General features: G+C 41.7%; 1 protein-coding gene across 5 annotated transcripts in view; it reads left to right on the forward strand.

The window, feature by feature from the left end:
* LOC133136548 (receptor-type tyrosine-protein phosphatase mu-like) overlaps positions 1-17,366 on the forward strand; it is a 191,817-nt gene that overhangs the window by 150,948 nt on the left and 23,503 nt on the right. For all 5 annotated transcript variants that reach the window (XM_061254133.1, XM_061254134.1, XM_061254135.1 and 2 more), the window contains 3 exons: positions 5,779-5,866; positions 6,235-6,311; positions 12,771-12,807. In XM_061254133.1, the coding sequence (XP_061110117.1) occupies positions 5,779-5,866; positions 6,235-6,311; positions 12,771-12,807 (202 nt within the window). The remainder of the gene's footprint in view (positions 1-5,778; positions 5,867-6,234; positions 6,312-12,770; positions 12,808-17,366) is intronic.

Raw genomic sequence — 17,366 nt, forward strand, 5'->3', positions numbered from 1 at the left:
CCAGCGTGCTCCAGCTCTCCATTCGCAGCTATTCATGTACCTGCCTTGTAGCCATCAGCTGGTGTACAGTTCAGCTTACAATCTGAAATTCCCCAGTCACACACTGTCCCGTTTCCACCATCCAAATCTAGTCAAATTATCATATTCTATCTGAACTGCTTAAAGAGTGTAGCAGGAACATTTGCAAACTTTAAAATGGCAACCTGCCTAACTCCTGCACATGCAGTAAGTGAACAAACTATTGACGGCCGCCAATCATTATTTCCATTTCCCATCAGTAGGGGGCGCTGTCCTCTCTTGCCTCATTAACTACGGCATCAAAATGAGATGCATATCCATCAGCTCCTGTGTGTTAGATACTGTATGTATCTGTAATGAACACCCCAGCCCCTGCACCTCCACTTCCCATAATTCCTCTCACCGGTGAAATGATACAAGAATTAAATTAATGATGTGGTTCCTCACCATTTCCCGCTCAGACTTGTTCAGGGCCGGCGGTTTGGGACTACCCTGGGGGTGTAATTCATTATAGATAGGGATTTTTTAGTGGCATAGGTACATGCAGAGTCAGTTAGTCTGGAGAATGCAGGCAGGCAGCACACAGAATTCTTGATGCACCTATTTTTTTTTCTTCACAATGTGCTGTATCTTCACTGTTGTTTTTCCTTCCCAAATCCTGTAAATCCAACTGCAGACGAGGTTCACTTCTGAGATAGTGATTCATTTGTATGTGTGTGTGCGTGTATGCATGCATAAGTGCGCGTGTGAGTGTGTGTGCATTTCTATGCGTGCAGTCCAGATGCTAACGTGCTAACCTGTCTCAGCTCAATGACCTTTAACCAGATGAGGACGGAAGTGGAGGTCGCCACTAAACTGTTCGCTTGTCTCTTTTTGACCCCTGCTTCTTGTTATTCTGTACATTAACTATGGAAAAGATTAATGAGGTAAGCGGACACTTTTGGTTATTTGCAAGTTCTTAGAAATGTAGTTGTCACATTGTGAACCGTAGACCAACCTAATAACCCTCACCCCCAGCTTTCTTTATGCTCTTGCTGTGATACATTGGCAGCTTCTTATTGGCTGCTACAAATCAACAGTAGTCTAACAGTATAATAAATGCTTTTGAAAGTCCATAGACGATGAATAGGAGCAAACAGGAAAGATCAACTGACAAATATATTTCAGGATGCAAGTGGTGCTAGCAACCACTATTTCGCAATGAAAGTGAATACTTAACTGTTGTTTGCTTTGCTGAATTAGGGGGCTCATAGAAGTATTACTAGTCATGAACCATAAACGTGATACCGTTAGTTAGTCAAACACATAACTCAATTTTTTGTGACATTTGTGGCCACAGCCAGATTGGCAAGTCATAAAATTAACTTCACTCACATTTTTACAGCATCTTAATCTTAAATCTGAGCGACTCATCAGCAAAGCCAACATCATTTTATTAAAATGTAGATGTTTCTTGCCTGTCTTGAATTCTTGGGCGTGATAAATGTCTGTCATTGTGTGTGCTTTGGAAAATGTCTTATGTGAGTTTGGATTGAGGTTTTCCTGCCACATTTACCAGGAGGTGAGGTGAAGGGGAGGTTATATAATGACCACTATCTGTTTGTCGGCCTGTCGGCCTGTGTCTTATCTATCTATCTTATTTGTGTTTATGTTTACCGGTTAAAAAAACAGTTAGATTTTACGGATACTTTGAAAGTCTTAACTCTGTAGAGAGCTTGATTTACCTGAATATAATACACTGTCTATGCTGTAAGGGTTTCCATAATTCATGTCATGTATACTCTGCCCTGTTTTATAATGATGGTTTAACAAGCCTGTGGTAGTGGAGCACACAGTAAGGCTACAGTGTAAGAATCACTGAGCTCTGCCAAAACACGGTCTTGCCAAACTGTTATCATATTGCAGGTTACAGTTTGGGAAATACCCTTAGCCATTATTGGGATTTGAGAACAAATCACCCCTCAAGTACGCGGCTTGTATTTCATAAAAAATACAATAAGGTAACAGACCGTGGGCATTTAAAAGAGAATTATGTGAGATTTCTGTCCTGAATGAGGCAGTCTATAGATCAGCATCAGTTTAACTATATCACTAGGAAAACAGTTCACCTTTTTCCAGAAGAATGAATAAATAATATATGCATTCTTTTGTGACTCTCTGCGATACTGTCTCACATTTCTCCTGGCATTTAAAAGAATGCCACCGTGACACTTCTGATGGAATATTTCCAGTCAAAACTCTTCTTTCTACGTGTTTGCAGACAGCAGGAAATTCGCCAGAGTGTGAGTTTCTCTGATCAGGCTTCGACAGTCGTACATACCTGGGAATTACTGAGAATATGTATTGCATTACTGATATCTGCTAAGATGGTGGAAGGTACATGATCTGAGCAAACTTTACTTTGTATTTGCATTTTGTATTTTTTAAAACTGCAAAACAGTCCCTCAGAGCCTGGTTTATGTTTTAATATCACAGCATGTCCCCCCCGCTGGAGTGAGAGAGTGTGTGTGTGTGTGTGTGTGTGTGTTGGGGGGGGCAACTGTGACTGCTGGACTCTGTTTCACTCATTGCTGTGTGAGTCTGAGTCTTTGAAGGAATTGTGTGACTTGAAGCCTGAACTCTGTTTGAGTTGCATCATGGTTATAAAAGACATTTTCAACACCTGCCTCTTTGTCATAACAGGCACTGAGACAATATCACCAGGATGTGATATTACAGGAGTTGAGCTCACGTCAGAGAAAAACACTGCGTTATCTTCTCATCATGAGCAGGTTTCAACTGACTGAGTGTTGTTTGGTGCGAAGACTTCAGCAGCTTTGTTTGGACGGTGTTTTCGTGAGGAGAGTTCGCAATCTTTTGCATTCTGAATACCATTTCAAATTGTCTGCATGGAATGAGGGAACTTTTAATGCTGGTAGCTGGCAAAGCTCGTTGGTCAAGTCCTACCAATCAGACAGCACTATGTGGACACATGGCCAGTTGCAGTACTGTTCCCTCTAATATGAAGCCACAACACCTGAATGGAGGCTTGAGCATAATCTTGCTTCATAAATGCATGAAATAATAAGCTGCCTTTATGCAAATAATACAAATAATAATAATGTTTATAGCACCTTCCTCAAACCCAAGGTCACTTAATAGTGCGAGGAAATGCAGTTACCAGACATACACATCCTATGAGGGTAAAAATAGAACAAAGGGAAACCAATTTATTTTTGTATTATACTTATATTATGCTGTTTGGTGTGCATCAGCATCATGTGATATATCTGTGAACAACGTGGTGTAGCAATAGGACAAATGTATGATTTGTGTTCATATTACAAATTGTATGCACTCTTTTTTTAAACCTGGATTTCCCTAAGGATCTTAGAAAGTCATTGTACTCGGTGTAAAGCAGTTTAAAAGCAAAAGTTCAAACGTTTTTATAATTCTTAAAACATAAAGAGCTGGGTGCTTCATCTTTCAAAGCAGATCATCGGAAACTACAAATGAATCCCAGTCAAAGTGAATTGATTTCCGCTTTTGGAGTTTTGGGTGATGAATTATAGATGGTGAATTCTGTTTGTGCACTCTGCTTCTCTGTGTCTGATTTCCCTTTTGTTTTCTCTTGCTTATCTGAAAGTAAACTGTTGTCACAAAGACGGTATTTACAGTGAATGGATATCAGACTCTTCAAGTCGGGTTGTGACGGAAAAATATATTTCTTTACAAGGAAGAAGGCCTTTGTTTCAATGAAAGGATTCAAATTTAACCAAAGGAACACAACCCAAATCAAAGCAGACTTGCAGAATGTGCATTGAAGATACTTATATAATAATGTATCATTTTAATGAGGGAGAAACAGAAGTTTGCTAGTTTTGTTTTTACCATTTTTAAGCATTAAATCATTTAATTGTACTCTTCACGACATTACCTTTCAATATAGTAAAAAAATAAATAATGATAATAATTTGTTATTTAGCTGACACTTTTTGTCCAAGGTGACAAACAGTTTATTAGACTAAGCAGGGCACAATCCTTCCTTGAGCAATGTAGGGTTAAGGGCCCAACAGCTGTGTGGATCTTATTGTGGCTACACCGGGTCCCAGTCATGTACCGTAGTCACTAGGCTACAGGCTGCTCCAAGATAAAATATTTCTTTATCTTCCCTGCCTGTTTTCCAGTCTTTGTCCACCATTCTGACATGGACAGAGCACATTAACCCCTCCGTGAAACATCTTTGATAGCAGGATCTGACGGACTTAAATAAATGTGTGAAATGCCTACAATCCCCCCTTGTAGTACCAGTGTCAGGGTGGGGGATATCACATTGTCACTGGGCTTTCTATAAAAGACCTTAAGATACACATACTGTTGGTTCGAAGACACATAGGTTCACATAAAAGTTTAGAGGTTTATACAAAGTTTAGCTGCACAACATGCATTTTGCGAAACACAAAGGCCATTACAGGCCATCCGTACTTTTGAGACCGCACTTGTATCGAACTACAGCGTTCAGTCTTAAAAGCAAAGCTGTTCGAGTTCCCCATTAGCAGAGAGAAGAATCAGCATTTGTTTTATTGTTATTGCTACTGGTGTTTTAGTAGAGTGCATGTGTAAACAAAGCTTGCCGGCCTGTTTATTTCCCATATTTACTACCGGGGGACAGTAAAGCTTGTCCACGGTGTTTTGATCACAGTGTGAGGTAAATCAAATGTTACCAGTCCAAGAGCTAGCGCAATTGAAATGTTAGAGGCATATCTTTTCTTTTTCTTTTTTTCACTCGCGAATCATCACCTGCACAACCCACTTCAATGGGTGAATATTTTGCACAGCCGAGGCTCCCATTTTAGTGTTTTCCATTTGAAGTTCCATTTCTTTTTTTTGATTTACAAGCTATTCAGAAACTGAGAAAGCACCACTTTTCCTCCATGATTTCCCGGGCAATATTTTCCTTTCGACGTCCCCAGCACTTTACTCTGATGTGAAACACTTACTGCGTGCTGCTGCTGTCGCCACAGGCCACTGTGAGAGAGAAGTGCTCCGTAACATCAGCTATTCAAAGGCCACTTTCTAATTTTACATTAATTTCATAATTTCATGACGCGATGTGTCGGAGTAGACCTTTAAAGGTAGGTGGAAGGAAATATCATGCATATTCAAGGCAGTTATCTGGGCCTGCATGCGGGGGAGTAGTGATTCTCGGCCTTTATGCTCTACGGACACATTTTGCTGTCCGTCTGAAAGGCAGTGTTAGCATTGCGCAAACAGTTTAATCTGCTGCAGAGGTCCCCTCTGCTCGGACAGTGGCTCTCCGGTGGAAATGTATTTTGATGAATCGCTCTAATTGAGCTTCTTCACGCGAAAGGCTCACACGATGAATATTTCATCAGCTTCAGCGCACACAGATGTGTGGTTTTGATGTGCCAGCCAGCTGATTTTTTATTTTCCTTGAGCCGCGGCCCTTCAAACAGACGCAGAGCCAGCGCCGTGCCGGAGCGGGGCTCAGGGACGCGCGGGCGCAGAAACGGGCTCCGACACGGGCCCCCGACGCCGGCCCTAATGGGCTCCTGGCTCTCCGCTGCTCCCTGGAACACACACTCTGAGCTTTTGATGTCTAATAATGATGTGGATGTCTCATTTCTCTCTGTATAATGTTTCCCCTTTAGAGCTGAAAAAGGCCTCTATTCTTTAACTTGCTTATCATTTAAGGAAGTGACTCGTGACACCTCTTTTCATGTGCCTTTTTCTGTCTCTCTTGCTCTTTTGTTCTTTCAGAGCTTTTTCGAAGGACAGTCCGCGCCCTGGGATTCTGCAAAGAAAGATGAGAACCGGATGAAGAACCGATATGGGAATATCATTGCATGTGTGTACAACAACTCACTCTTCCGAGACCAGTTCTACTGTCATTATTATTATGAGTAGTGGTGGCAACAGTAATATTTGTCTATGGTCATCATTATTATAGAAGTGGCCGTCTTACTTGTATGAGGCAGTGAACATCAGCCTCTCAGTAAAGAGTAAGGAGCCAGACAGGGGTGAGCATGGAGACGTAAAGGATTGTTATTGCGTTGCTACATTACAAACATGTCATTTAAAAAGCAACAGGGAAAAGCAGGGCACGGATAACGCGGGAGCCTCTGCCGCTGTCACGGTTCTGTGCGGCCTTGCGAATGGAACTCCTCTCGCTTGTTAACACTATTAATTCAACACTTGTTCCCCCCCCCCCCACAGATGATCATTCCCGTGTCAGGCTCCAGGCCTTGGATGGGGAGCAGAGCTCGGATTACATTAATGCCAATTACATCGATGTAAGTACACGCGGCATCTGCTCTCTCCGCAGAAAGGTCGCGTGCGGCTGTCCGCAACTCGGGCTCTGGGGAAACGGACACCCTCGTCCTGTACCCTCCCTTCCCCTTCTTATCCTCACAAAACCTTGTGGAGGGCGTGTTACTCGTTCTCTAGAGAGATCATTTATTCTTTATCTATCTGCAATATTTCAGTAGTTTAGCTTACAGTTATGGAGGAAGCATATCTGACAAAATAAGAAGTAAATGAATAAATAAAACTATGAATAATTAATTACATGGCCAAGGAAAAAGACGAAGTTTATACATATTCCCCTTTTAATATATTCTGTGTTTATTTAATTGTGTTTTCCGTATTTTGTTATTTATTTCTGTATTTAAATTAATCTATTATTTTTCGCTGCGTTCATTTTTTTTTCTTCATCTATTTTTTCTCCCTGTGGCTGTCAACAGACTCCCATTGGTTGATGGACATTGCAGCACATAAATCAAATTCAAGTTCAGTATCTATACCTTTGGATTACCCTGGGTCTGTGCCATGGTGTAAAGATTATTCTATTTCAGCCCAGTTCAATGCACTTCAAACAGCAAAACCAACCGCTACTATGAAATCACTAATTTCTTAGATGCTGAAACAAACAAAAATAGTAAAAAGAAGTGAAATGAGATTACGTTTTATATTGGTGGATGTTAGTTGGAACCCGAGCCTAATAGCTCATGTCTGGTCCTATGATTTGACGCACTCTCAACAGCTGGACACATGTAAGATCACATGGGGCTCTTCTCCCCTTTGTGCTGCGATTCACAGCCCTCTGTCATTAAGAGACTTTACAGCTGTCTTCAAAGGAAGGCGTGCATTCATAATGCACACCAGACACCTTACAAACGCGGTGCTTTTAATTATTCAAGCAGACGCTCCTTCAGAGTACGGCACATTACGCTCAGAGTGCTTTATAAAAGATTCCCACTAAAGCAGCGCCCATTATTAGACAAGAATACATACATATTAAAGAGCACTCTGATTGAAAACGGTTTAATCTGTGCTGCCTGCTTCACTTGAAAAGTACTTAGAAACCCTGTTAACTGATTAATGCCTTTTCACTTTTCTGGAAAGCTTTTTAACCCATAATCTCCAAGTCTGTCCAGACTGATAAACTGTTGTACACAGAATGCTTGTAAAATATTAATAACAGCCGGAGAAAAAAAAACCCTGTTGTGTAGTTTGATTCTGTATAGGACTGTCATCAATTATCCAGGCGCTCTCGTTTTTTTATTATGAAAATGTAACCCATTAATACCTTCTACCATAAACTTTGATTTAACAATAATAATAATAATAATAATAATAATAATAATAATAATAATAATATTAGCAATCATCATCATCATCATCATCATCATCATAATACAAACATACAGTATATAATATACAGTGGCTTCAGAAAGTATTCAGACCCCTTCTCTTTTTGCACACTTTATTGTGTTGTAGATTTCATTTTAAATTGATCATTTTTGCCCATAAATCTAAACTCGATAACCCTTAATGACAAAATGAAGACAGAAATTTTAGCAAATTTATTCAAAAACTGAAATCTCTCATTTACAGAAGTATTCAGACCCTTTGCTGTGTCAAGTAACCTGTTTGCTTTATTTATCCTTGAGATGTGTCTAGAATTTGATTGGAGTCCACTTATGGCAGTTGAATTGATTGGTCATAGTTTAAGAAAGGCACACACCTGTGTATATATGGTCCCACAATTCCACTGCCTGTCAGGACAAAAACCACGCCATGAAGTCCAAAGAATGCTTTGTAGGCCTCCACGATAAAATTGTAGTGAGGCATAGATTAGGGCAAGTGTATAAAACCATTTCTACAGCTTTGAATGTTCCCAGGAGCAGAGTGGTCTCAATAATTGTGAAATGGAAGAACCTTGAACCACCAGGACTCTTCCTAGAGTTAGCCATCTGGCCAAACTGAGTAACTGGGGAAGATGAGACTTGGTCTGGGAGGTGACCAAGAACCCAACAGTCACTCTAACAGAACTTCTGAAGTCCTCTGCTTCCTACCTCTGAGATGGGAGAACCTGCCGGAATGATGACCATCTCAGGAGCACTGAAGCCATTCTTGAGTAAAAGGCATATGACAACCTGCTTGGAGTCATTTAAAGGACTGTGAGATAGATCATGAGGAAAAAGATTATCTGGTCTGAGACTTGGGCTGAACTCCAAGTACTATGTCTGGCAAACACCAGGCACTGCTCATCGCTTGGCTAATACCACCTCAGACTGGGGCGATGATTCACCTTTCAGAACAATAGTAACCTGAAGCGTGCAGCCAAGACAACGCTGGCGCGGCTTCGGGTCCCTGAGTGGTCCAGCCAAAGCCCAGCCTTAAACCGCATAGAACATCTGTGGAGAAACCTGAAGATGGCAGTTCACTTTCCATCCAATATGATGGAGCTTGAGGGGATCTGCCAGGAAGAATGGGATAAACTGCCCAAATCCAAGTGTGCAAAGATTGTAGAGAGTTACCCAAGAAGACTCAAAGCTGTAATTGCTGCCAAGGGGGCTTCTTCAAAGTACTGAATTAAGTCTGAATACTCATGTAAATGAGAGATTTTAGATTTTTAATACATTTTAAAGACTTTCTAAAACATGTTTTTTTTTTCCACATTGTCTTAATGGATTATTGAGTGTATATTAATTTTATCTATTTAAAATCAATCTACAACACAATAAAGTGTGCAAAAAGGGGTCTGAATACTTTCTGAAGCCACTGTATATAATGTATATTGTGTGATCTCAAGCTAGTGTGTACCTTTTTTTGTTCTTTTCTTACTGAGGAGATGGAAGCAAATCTGCTCTATCCCAGCAGTTTTTAGGTTCTGACTACTCTCTAGACCACAGTGTGCTTTAAACAAATCGCTAAAGCTAGCACCACTGCGTGAGCCCCAGCCCTATTTTGAGTACCTATTTGAAATCGATCTAATGGGCTTTCTGGGTCTGCCCTGCCAACTCAGGAGTTTTACACACTCATACAAGCACACACACATACACATACACTCGGTTAGTAAGGTATGGTCTCTGTATTCCAGAGGGATTTCAGCTCTAATCCCAGGGTAAGCTATATCTATACAGTATATTACCCTGGAGCGAGATGCTTATCTCAGCTTGGTCCACTAAATAATTATGGATCAGCACCTTTTGCCTCTCCCTGGTTTCAGGGATAAATAATTTAACAAACGTTCTTTTGCTGGAAACCAATACAATGCACTGCTTCACCTTAACAAGGAGTTTGAGACAGGGACCTGGTGTAGAGAATCTTTTTTTAATAAAACACCCTTTTCTGAGGAAAGAGAAACTCGCACATTTGAAATATCTGGAGTAAGCCATCAAAAAGAAAGATGTAGGATGGACAGATGAAAGGAAAGAATAACAGGGCTCGGAGGTGGTGTCTTAAAATTGGCTGTCAGTAATCGGGGTCTTATGTTTGGCAGGAATATACATTGCACTGGATATATTACATATTCTACTGCATTAGACTGTAGTACTGTCACAGGTACTGTTTTAATAACCAGCAATCCTGGGGGGGTTATAGAGACACATTCTTTTACAATTAATATGCCTTTCACCTCATTTATTTCTGTGCCTGTTCAACATTTAATTTTGAATTTGTGTATCATGTGTATTAAAATTAGTTATCTTTTGCACATAGACACTTGCATCAAAATGTCACACTGCAAAAAAGAATTGCCCTTCTTAATTGTGTTTTACATAAATATTGTAGTACCATTTTAGCATCAAATAACCACAGAACCTATGCTATACAAAACCTATGCTACTTCCATTTTTTCTCTTCAGGTTCCCATGAAAATAAAATTTTTCTTCATGAAAGTCATTCTTAAAGTAAAGGCATGCCTAATGTCTTGGCAGCACAAGGTCTAGCTAGTGTTACTCTAGTTATGCAAATCTTCACAATGTGTGCATTTATCAGGATGGAGTAAGAACTAATAAAGTACACATTTTTGCTTATGTACAGCACATTTTCAGGCATGGTGCAGTTTTCAAATGCAATAATAACACAGCAGACAAAGTGTTCCTAAGCAGCCAAACAGACTCTGCATCCTAATGGATTAAAAACAATCATTCAGAGGTCAGACACTGCTAAAACAGAATACTCACTGTTGCAATTAATCCTGTACAATGCTTGAAAGTCTCTCCTTGAAAGAATACACAAATCACTCTGTGGTCTGGGCCGATAAAGAAGGTATTAAAAATGGAACATAATTTGATAGCTGAAAGAATCCAGAGAATCAGAGAGGGGGAACAATCCTTTGTGTTTTTTTCTTTTATTTCAGCTCTGAAACATTAATTACAGTCCAGTTAAATTGAATATGTTTGAGATAAGAGACTAGCAAGAGAATTGCTCTTAATTCTGTACGTACCGTTTCCTCACGCATGTTCTCTCCTGAGAATACAAGGAATTCAACAAATTTGAATGGATTAGGCTAATCCTGAGAGATTGAGCCTCTTCTGTACTCAGAAGTAGCACAGTTTGTACGGGAGGAATACCACTGTCTGTGAGAGTACCATGTAAGGGAGGGGTCTTACACTTGCGTGTTTGATTTTTCATCCTTTGTGTATTCATGTTGAAACTCACTGTCTCGTTTGTTGTCATTTCTTGTCTGGTTATTCTCTATAGTAATCATTGAGATCGCTGATATGAAATTGAAATGCAAAGGTTGAAAACTTTTCTATTATGTATCTACAGTTGTGTTCAAATAAATAGCAGTGTGTTAAAAAAAGTTAATTAAGTGCAAATATTTTTTAAAAGCTTTTAGTTCCATATTTCAAATGTAGTAGAAACATTACGCAGTCAATTCGAAATCAAAGCATTAACAAATTGACATTTTTCTCTTCTAAATCTCTTCAAACTGTATAAACTGAACATTTTTCAAGATTTAACTTCACTTTAAATTATTGAACTAATAGTTTAGTTTAGTTTAACTTTAGTTGCATAACCATTGTTTTTGATAACTGCTGCGCATCTGCGTTGCATCGAGTCAACCAAATTCTGGCACCTAGAAACAGGTATTTCAGTCCAGGATGAAGGAACTACATTCCACAGTTCCTGTGAATTTTTGGGTTTTACTTCAGAAACTGCGTTTTTAATGTCACCCCACAAGTTTTCAATGGGGTTGAGGTCAGGTGATTGAGCTGGCCTCTCCCATTATCTTGGGCATTTCAGGGGCATTTCCTCTTAGGCATACGGCAACATAATCTCTTCAAGTATTTTGTTGTATTCAAACTGATCCATGATTCCTGGTATACGAACCCAACTCTGTAGTATAAAAAACATCCCCATACCATGATTTTTGCACCACCATGCGTCACTGTCTTCACAGTGTACTGTGGCTTGAATTCAGTACCCAGGGGTCGTCTGACATACTGTCGATGACCACTAGACCCGAAAATAACAATTTTACTCTCATCAGTCCACAGAATGTTACGCCATTTCTCTTTGGGCCAATCAATGTGTTCCTTGGCAAATTTTACCCGATTCTGCACATGCCGTTTTTTCAACAATGGTGCTTTACGGGGGCTTCTTGCTGATAGCTCAGCTTCGATCAAACTTCTTCTGACTGTAACAGCACTTACAGGTAATTGTAGATCATCTTTACTGGAGCTGATGAATGGCTGAATCTTTGCCATTCTGACTATTCTTTGATCCGTTTTAACAGTAGTTTTCTCCCTTGTTTTCTTCCACGTGTTTCTGGTTTTTGATGCCATTTTAAAGAATTTGAGATCATTTTAGCTGAGTATCCTATCATTTTCTGCACTTCTTTATACGTTTTCCCCTCTCCAATCAACATTTTAATGAAATTACGTTTTTTCCTCCGAGCAATGTTTGGAACGGCCCATTTTACTTAGCAGTTCAGAGGAAATATATTTTATAACAATGTGTGAAACATTTGCTTCCCTTCTTCCTTAATAAAGGACAATTAATGACACCTATTTTTTCACAGAATGGATGAAGTCTCTAATTAAACTCCATGCTGCTGTTATTTTGAACACGCCCCTTTCAATGAATGAGTTAATTACTCAGAACAAGCAGCATGCATGTCATGACAGTCGGGTCTGTTGTTTTTATATTACACTACTACATCTACAAGTAAATGATTTGCCATGCAGAAATATCACTACTACTAATAATAGTGGTTCATCATGTTACTGATGTTGTAATGCTATTTTTTGAATGCAACTGTATGTGTCAGCTGTATTTATACAAAGGAACTTATCTTAGATGCAACTGCTTATTGATTCATTTGCACAGTTGGATATTTGTGGTACAGCCTAGATTTGAACAGGAGCCAACTGAATGCTGCATTATTCCTGCCCTGTTCACTAATTCATTTTTGAGCTCACATTTTTAATGCTTTCTCCTGGCTGTTTTCGTTGTAGGGATACCACAGGCCGAACCACTACATTGCAACTCAAGGTAAGTTCAGGAAGTTGCTATTCTGTCTGCACTGCCATCGTATGTGTACGTGTGTGTATGTGTGTGCATGTGTGTGTGTGTACATTGCACACAAGTACGCATGTGGGTATGTTATGCATACATGTTGGTGTGTGTGTGTGTGCGTGCATGTGTGTGTGTGAAAGAGTTTCTGGGGTGTGCACAAGCAGAAATGCATTTTTTTGCATTCTGCAGCTGCAGCAACTTTTGTGGGGCGAGCAGTTGTCCTTACCTGTCAGCATGCGGTATTGTGGGTTCCATTTTATCTCAGCTCACACCTTACACCTCCACCCCCCTCTCTTCTATGAGAACAATTAATCAGCCACACAGGCCTGCAAAGGAGCATGGGGAATAATGAGTAAATGGATTAGCCAGCGCGGGCTAGCCGCCTCGTTCTGTTACTCCTTTAATCTGGCCGGCGTGGAACGCGCGGGGAAGCCCCCAAGGTTAAGTCTGATTGATAGTTAATTGTTATGAAATTCTTTGTTCCGATTGGACACAGCAGGGCAGCAGGCTCGAAGGTGACTCCCGCATGCCAGGATGTAGGCACATGTAATCAGCCCATAATAGACTGGCAGCCTGGCTAGAGGAAGGGACGCTACATAATTACCTGTTTATTAAAGCCATGCCCTTCATTCACCACGCTCACATTTATAAGCTCTTCTCTATGCTGGTGCCACAGAATCAGGTGGCATCGCAAAATGTGTGTGGGGGGAGGGACGAGGGAGAGGGCGCTGATTTGAGATCTTAGGGCCCCTGGGCGTTTGCCGATTTAGGTGTGTTCACCGTGTTGTGACAGCTTGCCTTTGATTGGCTGGAGAACGCTTGAGACCCGTAACCCAATCCCAATGACACCTGATGGTTCTCGCTGCCACGTGACGTCGTTCAGACGACTTTAGAAACTTCTAGAAACAATACAACTTTGACTGAGGCTGTGTTTGGCCGAAGCGAGTGGAGAGATAAATTACGTGCTCAGGAGAGAAGGTGCTGCCTGTCTGTCTGACAGCCTACTTTGTCCGTACATCTACAGCTAGCGTGGCAGCTAGTGCGATACGTGGCTAGCACCTTAGCCTTGAAGAAAGAGTTGGCGCTTCCATGCCAAAAATTCGGCATTCCCTCGGAGTGCGCTCGGCTACATAATTTATTGCAGTTCGTCACCAGCAGACAGGAGCGCGGCACACACTGCGCTGACAGAAACTGCTGTGGGGCGCTCCGAGACGCGCGGCCAGGGTGATGAAAGGTCCTGAAAGGAAACGGTGTCGTATCCAAGAGGAAAAGCACGCGGCCCTTCCTGACTAAGTGTGCCAGGCAGTTCTGCTGGCAGCGGTGCCAGGCGGCCCAGCCAAGGCCGCCTCACTGACTTTCGTTCGTGGGTTTAAAAAAGCCGCATCTCCACCTCGTCTCCGCAGGCAACGCGCGTGCCCATTCTCGTTCCGGCCCACGCAGGGCCCTCGTTATGACTTAATTAGTCAAATCCGCTCCTTAGTTTGACATTTAAAGTTTACTTGCAAATGGTGCTTTTCGCAGCTAACGATAGCACTTTTGCCCTGCGCACATTCGAGGAAAATGCCTAGGTGCAAGGGTACATGGGTAATTATGGAAGTGGACCAATTAAGCCAGGGGAACTGGCTTGAGTGAGCCACCCTCTGGAAATTGAGTCTGACACCTGCGCCTTCCATGAATTCTCAATTAGTTGATGCACTGGAGGAAACTTAAGGAAATTGATGAAATTTTCCCATTTATTTCTGAGCTGTAGTCCGTATGCAGTGACTGCCGCTGCACTGCTTTTCCCTGTGCTGAAAAGTTTTATTCTTTTATAGGCTATTACATCGAAATAAAAAAATGTAACTAGCAAAATATTAACCGTGACGCCAAGTTCTTTACTTTTCACTGCCTTTCTTCACTAGCTTTTGAAAGTTGGCTTCAGGCTTCAGCAAACAAATAATTAAATGTAAGTCTTGCACTTTTGTTTTACTGATTGAGCTGAGCAGGTTGAGTGATTCTCTAATGTGCAAAAGCTCTGTATAGGTAATGGGTCTGTCCTGAAGGGTTTTTTTCACAAGGCTCAGACAGTATGATTGAAAATCTCCCCAGAACTGAGAGGAGAGGACTGTACTGCTATGCTTCTGGCTCTGAGTTAGGAGTTCGGCCATACATCAGAAGGGAGGAATTTACAACAGCTGTCCCACCATAAAAACCTCATCGCCACGCTCTCCCCACTGGTGTCCGTTAATGAGTCGTTCAGCCAGCCAGGCTCGTGCTCACTTAGCCCCGCGCTAACGACGGCGCAAGGACACGCTCGCGTGGACCGTGTCCATATGTATCACATCTTAAAATATGCAGAGTCTCTGTTTTACAGAATGTGTGGAAATAAAGATGAGGGCCGGAGGCGTACCAGCAGCTGGTGTGGCTGAACATTTGATGATTGGATAGGAAGAGTTGATGATTGGGGAGGATTATTCACATCTGTTAATGTCAGCCATTTTAAGACTCACAGTCCGGCCTTAGAATCTACTAGTCACCTTGCAGGAATCATACAAGCCAAAGACATCCAAAATACATAATATATCCGCATTGAAAGGACTGTGTAGTTCAGGCATATTGTACATCCAATTAAGATCTTAAATGATTTTAAATGTAATAAAAAAATACTTTATTTTTGGGATCCATTTGTGTACTCTGTATGCAACATGAGATATTCACCTGGAACTAATATGAGATGTTGCAGTGTAGGTTTCTTGTACTTTGTCAGACAGCGGACCAGGCTGTCCTTTAAGAAAGAACTGTAAGTGCGCAAAATGAAATATTCATGCGGTGGGAAGTTTGTGTGTGCAGTATACTGGTGGTGGACATTATATTACATGCAGGCTCCTGTGGAAACCTACAGCTGTCATACTCAACTTCCAAAGGAGAAGGTTGGTTTGTGTGAAATGGATACTGCCAACTAGAGACATCAGAAAGTTGTGAGGAGTTAGTTGTGAGGGGTGTTTTTTGACTCTGTAGAACTGGAGGAGACATTCAGAGAAGTCTACCCTGGGTGAGATAGTATCCTCAGCAGACAGGCTGTCTCTCTCTCTTTCTCTGTCTCACACACACACACACACACACACTCAGTTCTTGCAACACTTGTTCTGGCAGGCTTGAAATGTAGTAAGGTCTCTGTACACGTCTGCATGCTCTCAAACACACACACACACACACACACACAGACATTCTCTCCCTCAGTTTTCACATTCACAGAAACTGTAGCACTTTAGCCATTCAGTGGAATATCTTCTCTTTCTTCTATTGCAGTACAAGTCACCTTGTGTCCCCCTTGTATTGATTCTGGTTCTGTGTGTTTTTGTGGAGGTAAGGGCCGGCATTGTGTCTTACTTTCTGACCAAAGAGTGGACTTTCAGGCTCTTTTATGTAGCAAATTCAAACTACAGTAATGGAGCAGGTGAAGGTTTAGTGTACTCCCAGGCCCTGAAAGCAGTCCCTTGGAGCCTCCTCTACTTGCTTTTGTTTCGTGAATCAGAGGTTTGTTATGTCTATATTAAATCTTTATGCGTGGCGTGTCTATGCGCACCCCCTAACCTGTGTACGAGAGCGGACAGGACCCCTGGTGGAGGTCCCCTGTCAGTCAGCGGCTGAGTTTGTGTCAGCTTTGAAGGGTCGTCGGTGGTTCAGAGCATTCTGCCACTCTGATGACAGCGACCCCTCCTGAGGAGATACCTGAGGGACTCCTGTAGCTGTGGGGATTAGTCCCGGATCAATCACGCGGCCGTGCCGTTCGCAGTGGGTCGCGTTACCGTAGCGTAGCTCTAGCACGTTCTCATCACCGTGAGCAGCGGCACCGTCGGAAGCCCGCTGAAGTGATTTAGGAGCCGGGCGACCCTGACGGCCGTTATGAGCCCGGGCATCACGACCGATGCCGTTATGACAACGAGTCGCAGAGGACGCTGGGACTGAAAGATGCCGGTGATGATAGTTCCACATGCTGTGTCCTGGTTGGAGATAAACCAGAACATGCACAGTACACTGAGGAGATTAAGCAGAGTCCTGGAGAAATGGGCCAAGTTCATTTGGGTCAAATGTAAATGTGATCATTTCAGGGAGGGTAGTGTGTTTTACCGGCAAGCACGGAGTAATGTTTGTGAGTGCATGTGTGAGACTGTGTGTGTGCGTGTAGTGTTTTTGTGTGTGCCTGTGTGTGCCTGTATGTGTGTTTCTGTGTCAGTGTGCGGTCATTAAGTTCCTGGATGCAATTTGCGATGGCTTAAGGTAACTCTCTCAGGCTCCTGACGACTTGAGTACCGGGATTTGCATACACTAATTAGTTTGTCAAAAGTAATTTTTACATGAGGCTGTTGATTAACAACAATGCTAATATGATCAAATTAAATCAGTAATTGAATTCCTATCAGTGCACCATTATTGCTTAGCATCGACTTAAATGTTGGACTTATTAAAATCTGTGTGAGCTAAAGACAATCTGTAGCACAGACTGCTGATCTGTTCTGTTGATTATTGTTAGCGAAGTTTGTCTGCTGCTGTGG

Source organism: Conger conger, chromosome 9, assembly GCF_963514075.1.
Source record: "Conger conger chromosome 9, fConCon1.1, whole genome shotgun sequence".
In the NCBI taxonomy this organism is placed as follows: Eukaryota; Metazoa; Chordata; class Actinopteri; order Anguilliformes; family Congridae; genus Conger; species Conger conger.